The sequence below is a fragment of the Notamacropus eugenii genome, chromosome 5, assembly GCF_028372415.1.
Source record: "Notamacropus eugenii isolate mMacEug1 chromosome 5, mMacEug1.pri_v2, whole genome shotgun sequence".
NCBI lineage: Eukaryota > Metazoa > Chordata > Mammalia > Diprotodontia > Macropodidae > Notamacropus > Notamacropus eugenii.
The window spans coordinates 70,175,937-70,195,914 of NC_092876.1; the positions used below are offsets into that span (position 1 = coordinate 70,175,937).

Consider the following 19,978-nt stretch of genomic DNA (forward strand, 5'->3'; position numbering starts at 1 on the left):
GTGACAGTCCCTGAAATGGAAAGAAAAAGTATGAAAAAGCCTGTAGTTCTGTGCAGCCTCTTTCTAGTTAATAATGTAGTCAATGAAGAAATATCAACTTAAAGCACAAATTCACTTGAACAATTAGAATGGTAACAGAGCCACCATATTTGGATGTTACTGCCTCAGTACCCAGTGTCCTGTGTGAAAAAGTGGAAATGTGATACTTTTTAACAAGGTGATGCTTTGTAGAGTGAGTGAACCTGACCAAAATGTGTATTAAAAAAAAATCCATGTTGATGATGGCACATTTTTAAAGGCTTTTGAGCTTGATTTTCAGAATTCCAGAGTGGAAGGTTTCAGAAGTCTGGAAGAGATCATTGATTGTCCTTTTTACAAGAAAGGAAGGAAGGAAAGAAGGATGGAGACATTAACCATTACTGGCCCATATAGAAAGTTTTTCTTCTCTGTAAGATATTGGTTCTTGTTTTTTTTTATTTTATTTTTCAGTTATCAAGTATTTATGTACTCTTCTTCCAACATGCCCTCAATTTAAAAGAAAAAGATTTTTAAGCAAATTTATGTATATTGATCACTCCAAACATCCATATCTCATTCTGCATCTGAAATCCTTTACCTTTCTGTCAGGAGTTAGGTAACAGAGTGGCAATTAGTCCTCTGGAATCATGATTGGTCATTACATTGATTGAAGTTCTAAAGTCTTTCAAAATACTTTGTTTTTACAGCATTGTAGCAATATAAACTGTTCTCCTAGTTACTTATTTCTCTCTGTACCAGTTCATACAGATTTTCTCAAGTTTCTCTGAACTTTATCCCTTGCATTATTTATTATGACAGGGAGCGTTCCATTCATATACCATAATTAATCCAGGTAGTCCTCATTTGATGGGGAGAATAGTTTCTAGGTGTAATGTCAGGTATAGGGAGTGGCTGATGATCCATCTAATTTGGTGGAAAAGTAGAATGTATGATGGAGAGTAATGTGAAGCAAAGCCAGAAAGGTAACTTGAAGCCAGATCGTGAAAGCCTTAAATGCCAAAATGTGATTTCATCCTAGAGTGAATAGGGAGCTTCTAAAGACTTTTTTTTTCAGTTATTATTTTTCAGTAGGAGAATGATATGGTTATTCTTGCATTTTAGGAAGATTATTTTGGTAGTTGTATGAAGAATTTATTATAGAGAGGAGAGACTAGATGCAGGGAGGCTAATTAGGAAACAGTTATAATAATCAAGCAAATGGTGATGAAGTTCAGGATGGTTAGGGTGGTGGTCATGTGAATAGAAAAAGGAAATGGTTATCATTGTTAATTAGTTAGTCAACCATAACAGATTGGATATGGGGGGGTGGGGGGGTGGTAAGAGTTGATTGTTGTCCTTCATTCTCAAAGAGGACCAAAATGACATCACTATGTTAGTATCAAGTTACAGTGTGTCTGTCTGTGACTGATCAGACCAATACGAACTCTCCCACAGGTCAGGCACAAATTGTCCATGTGAACATTTGGAGTGGGTTCTCTAAATTTATGGATGAGGGATAGGAAATTGTTAAATATGTCTCTGAAATTTTGAATCTGGTTGACTGACTGGGTGGGGTCAAAACTTCAAAGTTTTGGGGGATAGCCAATTTTATTAAGGAAAAGAAGGTCAGTCTTAGACATAGTAAATCTGAGGTATTGGTAGAATATCCTGGTGAAGGTGTTCAATAGGCTACTAGACGTTCAGGATTGGAATTTAGTAGCAATATGGGGGATGGATATGGAGATTTGGGCATCAACTGCATAGACAGGATAATCAGTGGAGGAGAGGTTCTAGAATGGTAGTGCCAGAGATAGAGTCTTAAGAGTGCAAAGCAAAAAATATGCAGATTATTCTACCTAACCCAATTAATAAGGGGGAATCAGAAAGAAGAGTGTCCAGGACTGGAGAGTGTGGCAAGAAATGATGTTTTTCTAGAGAAAGCCAGGTTTTCTTGGCCATCAGATGTTAGAAAAAGTATGAAAGGATGAGTCTAGGTTGAAAGGGAATTTAACAGTGTAGTGGAGCTTTCAGGGGGCACAGTGGAAGGAGACAGGGCAGAGCTAGCTTGAAATAGCAGTTCAAGAAGCAGTAACAGGAGGAAAAAGGATTGTTACCTTGGCAGATGAGTGTAGTAAATCAAAGGGATTAAGCGGGACCAGATGTGGGGATTTGTTAATAATAATAGCTAGCATTTATATGGTGTTTTAAGGTTTGCAGAGCACTTAATGTAGGTAAACTCATTTGATCTCCCCAACAACATTTTGAAGTAGGTGCTATTATTACCATCCCCACTTTACATACGAGGAAACTGAAGCCCAGAGAGTTTAAGTGACTTACTCAGGGTCATACAGCTAGTAAGTGCCTAAGACAGGATTTGAATTCAGGTCTTCTGACTCTGAACTCAGCACTCTTATCTACTTTGTCACATAGCTATCAGGGGTTAGGGAAATTACTAGGTATGGAGAAGCTTAGAAGACTTAATTGGCCCTGAGGATCTAATTATAATTCTGGTGTAAAGATGTCTTTGTCAGTGGTGTCTTCATGAATGGATCTAGGCCAGTTGATCTGAGCAAGGAATAGGAGAGTCAAAGGCAGTTGGTGACTTTTTAAGGTTTTAAACTGGGCACCATGTCTTGCCTGTTATTCTATAAAACTGATTGTTGCCTATTGAACCTCACCTTTAGCTTTTGGTGGCCACAGCTAAAATGTGACAAAAGCCAACATTTCCATGTGAAAAGTGTGCTCTGTGTGTGTGTGTGTGAGGGTGTCCCTACTTACTCTCCTTCCTCTCCATCCTTCCTTTACTCCCTTTCTTTCTCTTTGTTCCTCTCTCCTCCCTATACCATGTCCTAGAAGAACTTTCACCCTAGAGATTTGCTTTTCTCATTGGTGACTGTTTGTCCTTGGAGCTGTTTCAGGAAATTACTGACCATACTTCACATTGTAGGCTGTCCAGGTGCTTCCTACTCTACCCCATCCTCCTTTCTGGAGCTGGAAACCATGAAAAAATCAGCTCTACTATTGAGCTGATGAGACCAATGGCCCTATTCACCATCCTTGAAACTTTCTGGGCCAAAGTGTTTCTCATGGGCCATTACCTATGGTTTTGTTTTTATCATTAGAAGATAATTCCTAGGGGCTTGGAATTGTCTTTGCTTTTGTATTTGTACCAGTTCCCTTTTCAAGCTGCTTGACTTAGTAAGCTCTTAATAAATAAGTTTTTCATTCATTCATTCATTCATTCTTGATTGACTGTCTCCCTCACTCACCTTTCTTCTCATTTTAACCCTCTCTATCTCTAGGGAGTTCACATTGTAGGTACCTACTGATTTAAGGAAGATGCTTTGTAATAAAGTAGATATATCATTAGACTAGGAGCCAGGAGCCCCAGTTCCAATCCCAGCTTGGTCACAAGCTGTTTGACTCTTTTTGTGACCTTGGGTTAAGTTGCTTCACTTTGTCTCTGTGGGCATCAATTTCCTCTCCTATAGAATGAGAAAGCTGGACCAGATAAATTTGACAGGCCTTTTTTGTGCTGCAAACACAACAGACTTCCATTTGGTAAAGACTGGACCCCTTGTCAGAATAATGTTTTAAAATGAATAACAAAATAGAGAAGATTACAAAAGAAACCAAGTTATATAAAAAGAAAATGATTAATATGCTAACAAAAACCAGACCTCAGATTAAGAAACCCTACTTTGAAGTATCTTCTAACTCTGTAGTCCTATGTTCTGACAGTGAACATGAATGAAAGGAAACTAAAGTAGCCACTTTAACTTTAAGAAGGTGGTCCAATAACTGGATAATTCTGGTGTAAAGATGTCTTTGTCAGTAGTGTCTTCATGAATGGATCCAGGCCAGTTAATCTGAGCAAGGAACAGGAGAGTCAAGGATAATTGGTGATTTTTTAAGGTTTTAAACTGGGCACCATGTCTTGCCTGATATTCTAAAAACTGTTGCCTATTGAACCTCACCTTTAGCTTTTGGTGGCCACAGCTAAAATGTGACAAAAGCCAATATTTGAATGAAATGAGTAATGAAATGAGAATGATAAGGATTAAGAGTAAATGATATCTCACAGAATTTTAACTAAGCCCCCTTTATAGATAGAAAATATCGAGAGAGTCTGTTGACTAGATAGTTTTTCTTTTTAAAATATGAATACAGTAAAACTGGGTTAAAGACTGATCTCCCTTTTTGAGTGAGGAGGATGGAAGGTGTACTGGTCTCAATCCGATTCTATTGAATTTTCAGATGTATATCATTCAGAATAGTGGATACCTTAACTTTTTGAGATGGTTAGAGAGCCCTGCTTAAAAAGAAGAAAGGTTATGCAGTATTTCCTTAGATATTTTTCTTCAATAGAAAGGTTTTTTATTTCATAGGAGCAGGTTTTTTTTTTCCACTATAAGTACGTATTACAACCTCTCTTTGTTTTAGTATATAGTCTTATAACCTGTTGTGGCTAAAATTTTTTCATTTTGTTACTAGCCTTTTCTAGCTATGGGTTTCTTTGTACTTAGCTAGGCTAGTTCTCATGATTGATGTACATAGTACGTTGCTGAGTCACATTGTCAGGTTTCCTAGCTTGATGGGACCTGCCAGACTTTATGTTTGATTAGTATGATGTTCAAGAATATTGAGTTAATCTTTGTTATAGTAGAGAAGGGCTTTAGTGGAGAACTTTAATGTCTATCTGGCTCAGACCTACTTTCCTAGCTTTGTTTCACATTATTTTCCTTTGTGCATTCAGTTCTAGCCAAACTAGCTGCTTTCTGAACCCAACTTTTTATGTCCTATCTTTATATATTAGTTAAAATGGTTACCCTTGTCTGAGATACTTTTTTCTTTGTCCAGTACTGAGCTTAAATGCCATTTCTTTCTGAAACCCTCTCTGGTCTCTCTTGTTACTGATCTTTCCTTCCTCAAGTTATCGGATGTTTACTTGTATGCCTGTTGTACTCTTCGCTCATCCCTGTCTCAACCTCTCCTTTCTCTATCTTCCCCACTGCCCAGTAAAATATAAGGTCTCTGAAGTCCTCAGAGACTATTTTTGCTTTTGTCTTTGTTTCCTTACTGTACTAAAACAATGCTTAATACATAGCAGGTTTTTCATAAATGTTTAATACATAATAGGTACTTTGTAAATGTTTGTTGAATTGAATAACTGTTCCTAAGTGATCAAGGAGGGACATGGCATTTTAGAAAAATTTCTGTGTTAAAAGGAAGGATTTCTATGATAAAATGATATATTTGTAAAGCACTTAGCACACTGCCTGATAGTAGGTGTTGTATATTTATTCCTTTCCCCATCCTCCAATGTCACGGTTAAAATTGTTTTTTAGAAGTCTATCATTTAAAGGAGTGAATTTTAGTTATCTGCAAAAACGACTTATGAAATCATGTAATCTGACAGGTTAGAAGGGATCTCAGTGGTCATTTAGTCCAACTTATAGCTGAATGGGAATTCCCCTGTAACACCAATGGTAATCCAACCTCTTTTTGAACGTCTGTAGTGCAGGAGTTCTTGACCTCTTTTTGTGTCCTAGACCTCTTTGCCAGTGTGGTGAAGCTTATGGGTATCCTCAGAATGTTTTGAAATATAGAACATAAAATACACAGGATTACAAAAGAAACCAATTATATTGAAATACAGTTTTCAAAATATATATTTTAAAAAGTTCACCAGTCCAGGTTAAGTACCCCTATTCTAGTGATGGATAACTCAGTAGTTCCACATATGAGGAACATTTAATTCTCCAGCAATGCTGTGTAAATGAATTATCACAGTGTTTTGTTGTGAAAACCTAGCTGGCATTTTTTGTACATGCTATATTCTTTTTAAACTTGAGTTTTAATTCTAACAGTATATCTTATCTTCCATCTGTACCTATCTACTGCCTCTTTCTCTGCTACCTACAACATGCCCATGTCTTGCTCATTTTAAAAAGCCTCTTACCTGATTCTACCATGCCTTTTAGCTGTTGTCCTATGTCTCTTTTCTATTTAGTGGCTAAACCTCTTGAGAAACTACCTACAATAGGCGCCTCTGCTTCATCACCTCTTACACTCGTCCAGACCCTCTTTTGTCTGGCTTCTGACTTCATCATTCAATTGAAACTACATCTCCAGAGTTGTCCATTGATCTCTTAATGGCCAGGTCTAATGACTTTTCTCAGTCTTTGTCCTCAGTGATCTCCCTGCAGCATTTGTTGAGCGCCCCATCTCTTGAATAGTCTGTCCTTCCTTGGTTTTTATGACATTCCTCACTCTTGGTTCTCCTCCAACCCATCTTAACTGCTACTTCATTCTCTCCTTTGTGGTTTCTTCATGTCATACCTTGTAACTGCTGTCGTCCCACTAAGCTCTTTCATTTTTATGTTCTCTTATGTAGTGATATTGTCAGTTCTGATAAATGTTAATTTTTTTTTTTTTGTAGATGATTTATAAATCCAGCCCCAGCTTTTTCTGGAGCTCCATTTTCCTGTCTCCTCCTGCCTATTGGACATCTTAAGCTGGATGTTGTACCATAGGCATCTCAAACTCAGCATGTCCTCATCATTTTCCTACCCAAATTCTCCCCTCTCTATTACTGTTAAGGAAACCACCATCCTCTTCTAGTTATCCAGTCTCACAACCTTGGTTTTATCTTTGACTCCTTACCCTCATTCACCCTACATATCCCATCTGTTGTCAAATCTTGTTTCTCTTTTCACATTTTTCATATACTTTCTCTTCTCTCCACTCACCCAGCCATGATATTAGTTCAGACATCATCTCTCCCCTGAATTATTGCAATAGCTTCTACCTGGTTTCCCTGCTTCAAATCTTTCCCTTCTCTTCAGTCTATCCTCCACTGATTTTCCTAAAGCATCAATCTGGTCAAATCACCTCATTATACAATTAGCTGTAGTGGTTCCCTGTACTCCTAGGATCAAATAGAAAATCCTTTGACATTTAATGCATCTTCATAGCATGGCCCTTTCTATCTTTCCTGCCTTCTTACACTTTATTCCGGGGGAGCTGGGTGGTGCAGTGGACACAGCACCAGTGCAGGAGTCAGGAGGACCTGAGTTCAAAACTCACCTCAGACACTGGACACTCCCTAGCTGTGTGACCTTGGGCAAGTCACTTAACCCCAACTGCCTCATCCTGGGTCATCTTCAGTCATCCTGATGAATATCTGGTCATTGGATTCAGATGGCTCTGGAGGAGAAGTGAGGCTGGTGACCTGCACAGCCCTCCCTCACTCAAAACAAAGTCAAGTGCAAGTCATGCCATCATTTCTCTGATGGCGTGGTCTTCTTCGGCAACGAAGGACAAACACACACACACTTTATTCCTTTCCATGTACTCTATGATCTATTTACACTGGTCTACTTGCAATTCATCACATATGACACTTCAAACTCAGTGTCAAACTCCGCACTGGCTGTCCCTCATGTCTCAGGAATATTTTGTCCTGTCATCTCTCCTTCTTAGTTTCCTTCTCTTCCTTCAGGATTCAGCTTGTATGCTACCTCTTTTGAGAGGCCTATCCTAATCCCTTCAGCTGCTAGCACCTTTCTCTTCAGGTTTACTTTCTATTTATACACTGTATGTCTTGGGTGTGCCTACTTATTTACATGTTATCACCCTACTTAGAATGAGTGCTGTTTGAGACTACAGACTCTTTGTACCTTTCTTTGCTTCCCCAATGCTTTATTCAGTGCCTGAAACATAGTAAGTGCTTAATCAATAGGGTTTTGCTTCTACCAGGGATGGATTCTTCAGAAGGAAGATGAATAAGAATTTGCATGAAAGTTGTCATACTATATGACACTAATTCAAGCTTTGTGGTCACCATTGAAACAGCTTGTTAAAAACAGTATATTTGTGCTTAAATAGCATATTCCAAACCCACATCAATATGACAAACATGCCATACACTTAGATAGTCAGAAAAAAGTATAGCCAAACAGATTTGTTGAATCTTTACCTGAAAGTAAAAAAGTAGCAGGTTTCTTTTGCAGAAGTGCTAATTGTCTGACCTCTACTGTAGTTTCATACAGAAAGTTGATTTTTGGGGAGTTGTCTTGATGAGTTTCTATTAGAAGATTCTACTTTTTAGTAAAACTACAAGACGGCTTTTCCCCCCACAATTCCTTCTTTCTCTTTTTTGTTCAGGTAGCTAAGTGGTATAATTGACAGTGCTAGACTTGGAGTTAGGAAGACCTGAGTCTTAAGACATTTACCAGCTATGTGACCCCGATGCCATTTAACTTCTCTGTGTCTGAGCTTCCCCATCTGTAAAATGAGGATGATAATAGCACCTCCCTCCCAAGGTTGTTGTGAGGATAAAATAAGATAATATTTGTAAGGTGCCATATAAAAGTTGTTATTTCATTGAAACTTAAATCTGACTTCTGTCTACACAGGTCAGTCTTCTTTCATAATCTATTTACCCCATATTTCCTGTTTCCCTTTTTTTATTTCTTCCCTTAATTTTTTTCATATATTCATAGAATATGAATGGAAACTCAGAAATCTTGCATTTAGTTCACTTTTCTATTTAATATAACTCTTTCCTGGCAATTTTCATAATAGGTTGCCATCTAGCCATTGTTATCTACATGGAATTGTAGGCTCGTAGATTTAGAGCCAGATAAGGGACCTTGGAACTCATCTAATCCCGAAGCCCAAAGACATAAAATGATTTGCCCAAGGTAACTTCAGTAGAGTTTTACGATCATAGATCTAGAGCTGAAAGAAATTGCAGAGACCATCTGATCTAGCACCTTCATTTTATAGATTAGGAAACTGAAATCCAAGGCCACCCAGGTGATAAGCTGCAGCTGCAGTTTTGAAACAAGGTCCTCTGACTTTAGAACCAGCACTCTTTCCACTGTACCATACTGCCTCATGGCATAGTAAGTATCAGTGAGTGCCATGATTCAAAACCTTGTCTCTGTGCCCATTCTATCATGAGGCAGCATTTTCCATTCATCATAGGACAGTCCTGATTAAAGCCAGAGGACCTGAAGCAGAATCCCACTAGTGTCGGAAGCTGTGCCCTGGGCCAATCCTTCATCTCTCAAATGATTTCTCTTCTAGCCCTATATCTCTGATCACAGGATTGTTAAAAGTTTTTTATACTGAGACAAAAATCTCCCTTCCTGTAACTCCTGCTCATTTACTTAATTTCTGCCCTGTGAGATAGCTGTTTACATATTTGACTAGCATAGAGTACATTGAGATTTTATAACCATGATCTGTACGTTATTCTTAAAAAGAATACTTAAAGTAGCTGTGTATTTCCCTTGTCTTGTGAAATCAGCAGAAGCCCTGTATCTTTTCTTTTTTTTAAAACATGAACTTCTGCCAAACTAGTTCTGGACAGCAAATATTCTCTGGTTTCTCTGCCAAAGGGTAGCCCTGGCCTCTTTAGGACTGCCAGTGTGAACTTCTTGGGAGCAGAGACTATTTTTTTCCTCTCTTTGTATTCCCAGCACTTAACATAGTACCTAGTATATAGTAGGTGCTTAATTAATGTTTATTGACTGACCAGTATCTATTTTCAATCCCTAAAGGTGGTTGCCTGATGTGTAAAGACTTGTTTTTTTAGTGCTGCCATTGAGGAAATTTCAGTAATGTATATAGGAGTTTGGAAATGATGGAAAGGATATAGAAAATAGGTATTGATTGGTCTCTGATTATATAAAATTTCTTCAGTTTGAGAACATATTTATACCTAGTCCTCCACTTTGAGTAGAATTCCTCATACGTATGGCAAGAGGTGTTATATTCCACTCTTCTCCTCCTCCCACTCCCTTACAGGATTGCTCACCCCTACCCCCACTTCCCAAGCTCCCCACCCCATCTGCCATTCCTTGAAACAAGAATTTTCTTTCTCCTTGGGGAGTTATCATGACAGTATAGTAGAAAATGCTTCAGAGAGGGGGCTCAGCCATTAACTGTCTGCTGGGTCTTGGTTAAGATTAAATACTGTAAGTTTTGAGTTTTCTCATCTATAATAATAAAAGGTTGGATTAGATATTCTCCGTGGACCCTCTTACCTCTGCAGTTCTACGTTTCTTGTCTTTCTTGCTTTGCTTCCTTCCTTGGCAGGCCTGCCCCTTCTTCACCATCTCTTTGATCACATTTTCCCTATTGTATCTAACATTTGTAAAGCACTTTAAGACTGGTAAAGTAATTCATGTATATTATCTCATTTGACCTCCAAAACAATGCTGTGAAGTGGATGTTTGAGAGATTATTTTCTCCATTTTTTCAAAAGAAGAACCAGAGCCCAGAGAGGTTTCAACCTGCTTACTATAACATATTTAAGTGTCAAAGTTGCATTTTGAATCCCAGTCTTTCTAAATTCCAAGTCCAAATCCCTTCCTTTCTCAGCACTCTTTTTCCAGCCTAGTTTGCAGTCATTCATGGCATTCATCTCATATTGTCTCTTATCATCATTATTTGTGTCTTTTTTTTTTTAAACTGATGGATTGGAAACTCCTTGAAAGGAGGGACTGTTTTCTACTCTGTATTTTTCACAGATTCTAGCATAGAAGAGCTGCTACTGAATAAATGAATAGTCAGTAAGCTATGATAATTTGAGGACAGTTGAAAGCTAAATAATTAAGTACAGCAGTTCCAGAATTTGTAGATTTTAGGGGAATAGTGGTACCAGTAATGCTGTTTGGGAAACTATAACATGCTAAATAACAAGCATTCATTGAGCATCCTACTATGTAGTTTCTGGAGGGAGATGAAAGAAATAAAATACCCTTCCCTGCTCAACCCTTGGCTTTATACAACTTATTTGACTGACATCACCAAGCTCTTGCTGTTAGAAACAGATGTATGTTTATTACCACATAGGTTATAATTTATTGGATATAATTAGAGAATTAGGAATGAGTTGGAGCATGAACTCATTTAATGCAGGTTCCTTTCAGTGATAAAGAACTGAAATTTTAAAAAAACCCTCAAAGACTAAATGTAAATTGATACCTTTCTAGATTGTGCATCCAGAACACCGCCCCGCCCCCACTCCACCACCGTATTGCCATTTTATATAGGAAACGTCTATTTGCAGAGAATTCAGCCTGTTTATGCTCTCTTTAATTTTTTTATCATGAACCTAACACAACACGTTCCAATATATAGAAAATAAAAAATAATTGTTACAAATTGTGAACTTCTGTTGTATATAATTTGCTTTCAAAAGTATATGTTAACTTTAACAAAATTGTCCTGTTTGTGTTCCCTCCTGAACTTTTTGTTTTTTGTTGTATTTTTATGTTGCTGTTTTTCCCTTCTTTTCATCTCTGCCTCTTCACTAAGTCATTCCTTGACCTCCAATCCTTTTTGTAGCAGATAGTTAAGAAAAACTAATCAACACATCAGTTACATCTGTCTTAATGTTATATATGTCTTATTTAGCACCTTTAGTCTTATAACTTTTCTCCAGAGGCATGCTTGGACTATTGCTATAACCTGATGGCTATCTCCCTGCCTCCGGTCTCTCCCTACTACAGTCCATCCTTCACTCAGAAGTCAAAGTGATCTTACTAAAACGTCAGGTCTACATCACCTCCTTACTTAATCAACTTCAGTGGCTCCCTGGTTCCTTCAGGATTAAATATAAAATCTCCTGTTTATCATTTAAAGTCTATTTCTTAACCTGGCCTCTTCATATATTTGCATTTTTCTTACACTTTGCTTCCTTCTACATATTCTGTGATCCAGTGACTCTGGCCTTCTCATCATTCTCAAGCAAGACATTCCAGCCTCCCAACTCTGAGCATATTCACTCACTGCCCTCTATGTTTGGAATTCTTTCTTTCCTCATCTTCTTCTCCTGGCTTCCTTCAAATCACAGCTAAAATTCTTTCTTCTATTTATTTACCTTCTAATTTATTTAATTTACCCTGTATATATCTTGTTTATTCACAACTGTTTGCATTTGTTTCCCTCATTAGACTGTGAGCTCCTTGAGAATAGGGTCTTTTACCTTTCTGTGGATCCCTGCTGCTTAGCACATTGTGTGACACATAGTGGGCACTTAATGATTATTCATTGACAAAGTCTTTTGAAGTTATTATTTGGTCACTGTATTAATCAGAATTCTGAAGTCTGGCAATGTTTTTCCTTTACGTTATTTTAGTCATTCTAAAAAACTTCTTCTGGTTCTGTTTATTTTATTCTACATCAGTTCTTGCAGGTTTTCCATGATTTTTCTAATTTCTTCGTAGTTGTCATTTCTTATAGTACAATAATAGTCATATTCCTATGTAACAATTTGTTTAACCTTTCCTCAGTTGAGGGTCATTGTGTTTCCAGTTCTTTGCTGCCACCAAAATGCTACTAATCTATTTGTATAATTGCATTGTTTCTCCTAGTCCTTGACCTCTTTGGCACATATGCCTAGTATAGATGCTGGTAGGTGAATGGGCATTTACAGTTTGAACAGCTTTTAGGTAGAGTTCCAGAATGTTTTCTAGAACCATATCCTTTCCTGTACATAATTTGTCCTGTCAATTTGGAATGTTAAGGCCTTGGTTTCAACTTTGGAAATGACAAATTTGCTTGGTTATTTTAAGACTGACTTGTCCTTATAAGTCACTGTGAATGAATGGTGGAAGTTTTACATAGCGGAAAGAACACTGAGTCTGGAAAAGAACTCGATTTGATTTTTAGTTCTGTTATTACTACCTGTTACTCTCTAAGTGATCTTTGGCAAATCCCTAAACTTTCTGGGTCTTCATTTCTTCATCAGCCAAGAGAAGAATTTGCACTTAGTTGACGTTTATGTTCCCCTTTAAGTTAGGTTTTATGTCTATGATCTTGTGAGTGGAGATGGAATGTTTTTTTAAATTTACTTTTCCTGACCAACTCCAGAGGTAATTGGATATACATTTGGTCTGGTTAATTTGCTTTGTTCGATATCCTTATTTTTCATTTTTGAAGTTGTTTTTGTCAATACTGTTGTTAATATGTGCTTGTGTGTGGCTGGGGAAAGTCTTCTTTCTGTGAAGTTTGCCTTTTTTAGTAGGCATGGTCATTTTCTAGCACATGATAATGTGTAAGTTGTGACTCTCTTACAAGTGGATGTTTTAGCAATGGAAAAGTAAAACACATTTTGTTAGCTACCTTTTCCAATGATAATCCTTTCTATATAAAAGGGTATTATAGATTATGCTTAGGAGAAATTTCCAGTTTTTAGATCAGAAAAGTATTATAAACTGATCAATTTACTGTGCACTGATGTTCTGCTCTTATGAGAGTATAAGTAAGAAACCTTCTGAAAGTAAGGATTGAAGGGTCTTCTGTTTGTTGACTTTTTCAGTTTCTGGAATCTATTAGTTATCCATGAATAATCCTGGTGAAATCTATCATCTAGGAGTCATCTGTGTTGATATAATTTTGACTATTTGTGGTTAGACCCAGAGATCAAGATTTGCTGTTTTGAAATCTGGTGTTAAACAGTTGCTTGGAAAGTTCCTTTGTCAAATTTTGTTTAGGAAGCAAAAAGTAAATTGGATTCCTTCCCCCCCCATTAACTTCTTATCTTTTTTCTTTTCTTTTTCATTCTTCTCTAATTCTTTCTTCTCTGTACTACCTCCTCCGCTCCCCTGCTGTACTTGTGAATTATGACCAATACCTGGGTAATCTTTAAGTCAAGAAACTAGAAATCTACAACTTTCCTATGTGTGAAGACTAAAAACTGTCTCTCCTAAAGGGGGATCAATGTTTATCTTCCAGATTTTATATTTTATTTTGTAGGGGGCATTTGGGGTTAAGTGACTTGCCCAAGGTCATACATCTAGTAAGTGTCAAGTTTCTAAGACTGGATTTGAACTCAGGTCCTCCTGAGTCCAGGGCTGGTGCTACTCACTGCACCACCCAGCTGCCCCATCCAGATTTTATTCATATTCGAATAGAGATCATATCCTGAAACTAAAATTTTTGGAAAGAGTGGATTGTATATGATAAAAATTGCAAAATTAGATACTTTTTGAAGGTGGCTAGAGCTTTATATTTTTACACAGAAAACTGAAATTAAACCTTTGCAAAAGTCATATTTGCATCATTCTATTAGCAAATCTGGTATCAAATTATATGTAGTTTTTAGGTTCTCTTGTTATTGCGGCTATTCATTCTAAGAAATTTGTACAAAGTGATTATTGAAGGAATAAGAATTCTGTACCTGCATGCCACTTCTTTGGGGGTGTGAATTTGAGAAAACTGAGTTCCTATAAATGTTATCCCTTCTTATAGATGTTCTTTAAGTTTTCCTAGAGTGTGTGAATAAGAAATCTGATAGTGAAAAGAGTCTAGTGGCTGGGGGTTCAGATGGCCTGAGTACTAGTCTCAGCTCTGCCATTAGCTGCTCTTTGGCTTTGTGCATGTCACTCAATCTCTCAGGGACTCATTTTCTCCATCTGAGAGACTTATACTTGATATTAGGTCTTTTTCAACTCTAATACTGTGTAATCTGAATTTGGTATTAAGTCATGCTCTTTCTCTGCGTGTCTTTTCCAGCTTGACAGAGATGCATTGGTGAGAAGATATTTATATGACTTAAAGCAAAATTCTGTATATAGGTACTGTGTCTTGCTGATGATAATAGGTATATAACATGAACCATAAACACCTAGAAACTCTGAATTGGGGCTGGATGCTTAGATTTTATTTGAAGTTTGACCATTAGTAATAGTAACAACAACAGTAGCATATTTCACTTAAAACTTTTTGTTAAACGTACTTTTTCCCCCTCTTTGTGTTAACAGCTACATCATGACAACAGAGAAAGGTTTAGTGGCTGAGGCCGAGAATCCACAACACCAAGAGCAGAAGGAAGAAGGTGAAGGAGCCACCAGAACAGGAACACGAGAGGCTCAGCTGCAGGAGCTGTCACAGAGGGCAGCTGAGGGGATTAATCATTCCGGACAGAAGCAGGAGGCTTCCAATGGTGATACCCCTCCACATGAGGCCTTGAGTAAAAACAAAGAGCGGACATCAGAAAGCCGGGGCCTGTCCCGGCTCTTCTCTTCTTTTCTCAAGAGACCTAAGTCTCAGGTCTCCGAAGATGAAGGCAAAGAAACAGACTTAGCTAAGGATAAAAGAGAGAGAGGGCAGAGAGAATCAGAGTTTGGAGCTGGTCTTGATGAAGAGATCCTTCTAAAGGCCCCCATTGCTGCCCCCGAACCTGAACTTAAAACAGACCCATCTTTGGATCTTCATTCTTTAAGCAGTGCAGAAACACAGGTAAGACATGGGGAAAGACTCAGGGAAGATGAGGATAACTAGTATGTTTGGCTTTCAGTATCTGGAAGTATTTTGTTTGGCTCACTTCTTCATTAACTTAGTAATCATAGCTGACATTTTTATAGTGCTTTACATTTTCAAAGCCCATTGCCTTCACCAGCTTGTTTGGATCCTCACAAGAAGCAGAATAAGTCTAGGTGGAGCAGGTATTAATCTTTAGTAATGCCTCATCTTACACGTGAGGAAACTGAGGCACAATAAAGTAGAGGGACTTACCCATAATCGCCAAGATAGTCTGATTCAAATTCATTTTTTCCTAATTCTGAGTCTAGCATTCTTTGCTGATTACTTCTTAGCCACATAACCCCAACACTGTGAACTGAGTAATCTAAAGTATTTTTGTATGTTTATTTGTTTATTTTTATTTTTCAGTTTCAATATTAATCAAAAGTATTTGAAGCTTTATTTTGTAGAAGTTAAATATAACATAATTTGATGGAAACTCAATAAAATCAAGAAATATTTTTTCTCATATTTTTATTAAGCATCTTTACCTATTGCTTTAAATGTTTCTTCAGACATAATGAAGCCAAACCTAGGTCTTGAAGAGAGAGGGAAAAAGTGGGATGGTCTGGAGCTTTTATTATTTGAAGATTATGGAAATGGAATGGTTCCCAGCAAACAGAGTTCTTTTAGGAAAACCTACTTAAAGATAATAGAATTGTTTCATGCCTTCCTAAAAAGAAGTGAGATGCCTTTATTTCTCATTCTTTCTCCCCATTTGGAATACAAACCAATAATACATTATCATGGAGAATCCATGTTTTCCTCCCCTGTATAAATTGTTTCCTGCTCTCATTTTTATAATTTAGGACCTTCATTGATATCCTAGCTTGAAGTTACAGCAGTGTATGGTTTTGCTCATTTGCTCAATAAAATGTGGATTGTCCAGATCATATTCTGAAAAGTGCATTTGATTTTTTCAGCTTTGATTTCTTTTGTTCTGATTCTCCATCTTGTAATTCCTTATACATGAATTGGAAGTTACTTTCAGGATGTGAGAATGTTCTTTATGTTATCTTCAGAACCTGCATGCTTCTGTTTGTTGTGCTTACTAGATCATATTGGTATATTTTGTTTATAAATCACCTTTGTTTTTGACTATTTTCCTGTCCTTCATGCCTGTCCTCCAACCAAAGAACAGTTCCTTCGTCATGTTAGTAAGGACTTTCTGTGTACCAGCATCGTGCTATGGCTACAGAGACCAAGGAAACAGACCCCTAACTTAAAAAGCTTATGTTCTTTTGAGGAGATGCAACATGAACATTGATAAATAATACAAAATACACATAAAGTATGTTTAAAAATATGAGTCATTTGGGGGGGAATTTGTTGTCAAGAAAATGTATCATAAGCTACAAAGCTATATATAAAAGGTAGCTGTTATTTGTAGTGGCAACCAAAATCCAGTTTCCCTCATTTTCGGTTTCTATTCTGTCAAAAAAAATAATATGGCTTAATAATAAAATTCTTCATCATATGTTATGTTCATATGCAGGGATCCTAAAATGTTATGCTGGCTGAATATAGGTAAATTCATATTGAAAAACTTGGAAATGGCTTATTACTTTTCCCAGGAGACCTATATTTTAGTTGAAATCCTATTTTTCTTTGACAGTTGATTGCAAGTAGTATAGTTGGTGGGAAAGAGAGAGCCAGTTGATAACTAAGTCATAGAAAGTAGTTTTGACAACAATATAGATATTGATTTGTGCCATAAAACAGTTAACTGTCTTTTATGAGGTTTAGTGACTTGGGAAATTTAGAATGTGCTACATCACATAAGAATTCCTTAATTCCTAATGCTTAAATCAGGATAGCTGCTAAAATGGAAAGATATGGTTAGGCACTGGAAAAGGAGCAAAGTGTTAAAGGAGAGAGAAGAACTTGACAGCTGTAGATAGAGGGATTCGATTAGATTTAACCTGTGCCAAATGCCTCCTGTGTGTCAGTCACTGTTTTAGGCATTGGGGGATATAATTTGTTTAAGGATAAGTAAGTAGAAGGTAAGGAGAGATGGGCAAGGGAGAGACAGAGACCACAGTGCTCTAGGGAAATTTGAGGAGAGAGAACACATATCTGAGAGAAATGAATGAAAGAATGAGTGAATGAATGAATGAAAAAGAATTTATTAAATATTTATAGTATCCTAGCACTTAATATGTACTGGCATGGTGTTAAGATAAACAGAAAAGTCAGACAGCTCCTGCTCTCCGGGAACTCACATTCTAATGGGGGAGACACCTGCAAGTCAGATGGAAAAGTCCTGTGATCCATAGGGTGCAGTGGCAAAGCAGATGATACATGATACTTACTGTGATTTATACTATCATATGAGACACATCTATGTGGTGCAGTGGATAGAGTGATGGGCCTGGAGTCAGGAAGACCTGAGCTCAACTCCTGCCTCAGATGCTTACTAGCTGTGTCAGCCTAGGCACTTCATCTCTCTCTGCCTCAGTTTCCTCAGCTGTAAAATGGAAATAATAATAGCACCTCTTCCCTCATTCCTCCCCCCTCCACCTGGGTTGTGAGGATCAAATGAAATAATAATTATAAAGCATTTAGCGCAGTGCCTGGTACTTTGTAGGCGCTTAATAAATGCTTGTTTCTTTGTTTCCTTCATTCCTTCATATCAATTTCTGACATTGAGCCATTTGACAGTACCAAGGACCTTACCTGCAAGAATTTTCTTCCCTGGCTCTTTTGTAGCTGTGCTAGCAGCACCTGCAGAGGTAGCTGCCAGGTTGCATCTCCTCTGAAGTAGCTTCTGGGGACGATGACTTCAAGGGTTGGGCTGGAATCAGGACCTGTGATCGTGAGGGGCGCTCCCCTTGCCGAGTTTCTTGGTCTTATCTCTTCCTGGGTGGCCTTTGGTTGGTGGGGGTGAGGAAGGTGCTATCTACAGTGATTTCTTCTCCTAATGATGATTGAGGGGGCTCAGGCCGGAAAGAGGAAGAGGTGAAGGTGCTTAGTGAGGTGCTATTTCTTGTGAACCATGGGTTCCATGGCAAACTTTCAGGCCTCTCTGCCTGAGGCACTTGGAATACTAGTTTCTGTAGGCTTTCACTGGCTCAGACCAGGGATCTTTTACAGAAAACTCATAAGCATTTTATATATATTACATAGATTCTTATATAGGTGTGTGTTAATCTCTCTTCCTCATTAGAATACGAGCCCCTCCAAGGCCAGGACTACTTCCCTCTTGTCTTTGTGTTGCAGTGCCTGGAACAGAGCCAGTGCTTGCTTCATAATTGCTGATGGATGGATTGTTTTAGCCTGAACGTTACAGTCTTGTCTTGTTGCAATTGTCTCTTGCTTTCTTCATAGCATTGTTCTTATTAATAGTACGGTGTATTTTATCTTAATTTCTGACTTGGTTATGTTGTGGTTCTACAGCCTGCCCAGGAAGAACACGGAGAAGATCTGGAGTTTGAAACTAAGGAAGGAGAAGAACTTGAAGAAGGCTCCAACACAGAAGTGAAAAAAGAAAGTGTGGAACCAAAAACTGAGAAAGAGCTTGTGTCTTCCCAGAAAGCTGTCAGAAGACACAGAAACATGCACTGCAAGGTGTCCTTGCTTGATGACACAGTTTATGAATGTGTTGTGGAGGTGGGTGTATGCCTTTTCTTTATTTTGCCTAGTTCTTATTACAGTGACCACTAATCCTACAATTCTGCAGAGTTAAGTAGACAACCTCCACTCAAAGATAAGATCCTGTTTAATGAATAATGCCAAAGCAGTTTTCCTTTCTAGATCACCTTCCCAGTACTTGTGTGTTTGTGGTAGATATTCAAGTTGTTGCTGGTTGTAGGGGCAGCTAAGTGACTTGCATAAAATTGGACTTTGAAATGAATAGATTAGATGGCAAGGTGACTGGACTGTACAAGCAAGAGGAAATGTGTTTTCAAATTGGATTGGAGCTTCAAATTGGAGCTTGTTTCACAGTATCCCTTACTTTGTACCCTTTGGTAATAGGTTGGTGCCCCTTACTATAAAACATCAGAGCCCATGTGCATGGAAGTAGGAATTCCCTACAGAGTTCTCTTTTTCAGAAAATAGTGTCACTGAATTGGGCACTTGAGACCAACTTGGAGAGCATCTAGTCCACTGCTCTCATTTTATAGATAAGGTCATCCGATACTCAGAAGTAATGAAGTAAAGTCACCTTGTTGGTGGCAGAGACAGGATTCCACTGCAGCTCTTCAGATTCCCAAATTCTTTGCTGCTCTGTTGCAGTATGGCTGCTTACAATGTGTAATTATGGTTGAATTAAAATCATCCTTTATCTCCATCTTTCTTTCACATGTTGTGCTTTTTGCCATCTGTTTTTGTGCAGTTTGCCATTCTGTTATTCCTTTGAGTCTAAACTATTTCCCTGCTAATTTAAATGATGTGGTCAACATTCCTAGCTGAGTCTTTTCTGATAAAATAGCATGAAATCATCAAGTTCGTAGAAGTTAGTCATGATGGATGAACACTTTTAAATCCTTCATGGAGAAAGTTCCTCTTTTCCCATTGTATCCTGCTATTTGTTGATTCCGATTTCCTCAGAATCCGAGCCTTTGAGGCATTGTTATTCATTTGGCAGTAAGGATATTGGACTAGCATTGCAGCTGCTGAGGATGGTTTTGGTTTT

The 19,978-nt window shown here is 37.8% G+C and overlaps 1 protein-coding gene across 13 annotated transcripts in view; it reads left to right on the forward strand.

Annotated features, from left to right (window-relative positions):
- EPB41 (erythrocyte membrane protein band 4.1) overlaps positions 1-19,978 on the forward strand; it is a 210,258-nt gene that overhangs the window by 82,580 nt on the left and 107,700 nt on the right. For 12 of the 13 annotated variants that reach the window (XM_072609603.1, XM_072609615.1, XM_072609601.1 and 9 more), the window contains exons 2-3: positions 14,802-15,279; positions 18,739-18,951. In XM_072609603.1, coding sequence (XP_072465704.1) covers positions 14,809-15,279; positions 18,739-18,951 — 684 coding nt within the window. In that variant the 5' untranslated portion in view covers positions 14,802-14,808. The remainder of the gene's footprint in view (positions 1-14,801; positions 15,280-18,738; positions 18,952-19,978) is intronic. The other variant, XM_072609612.1, reaches the window with a different exon arrangement.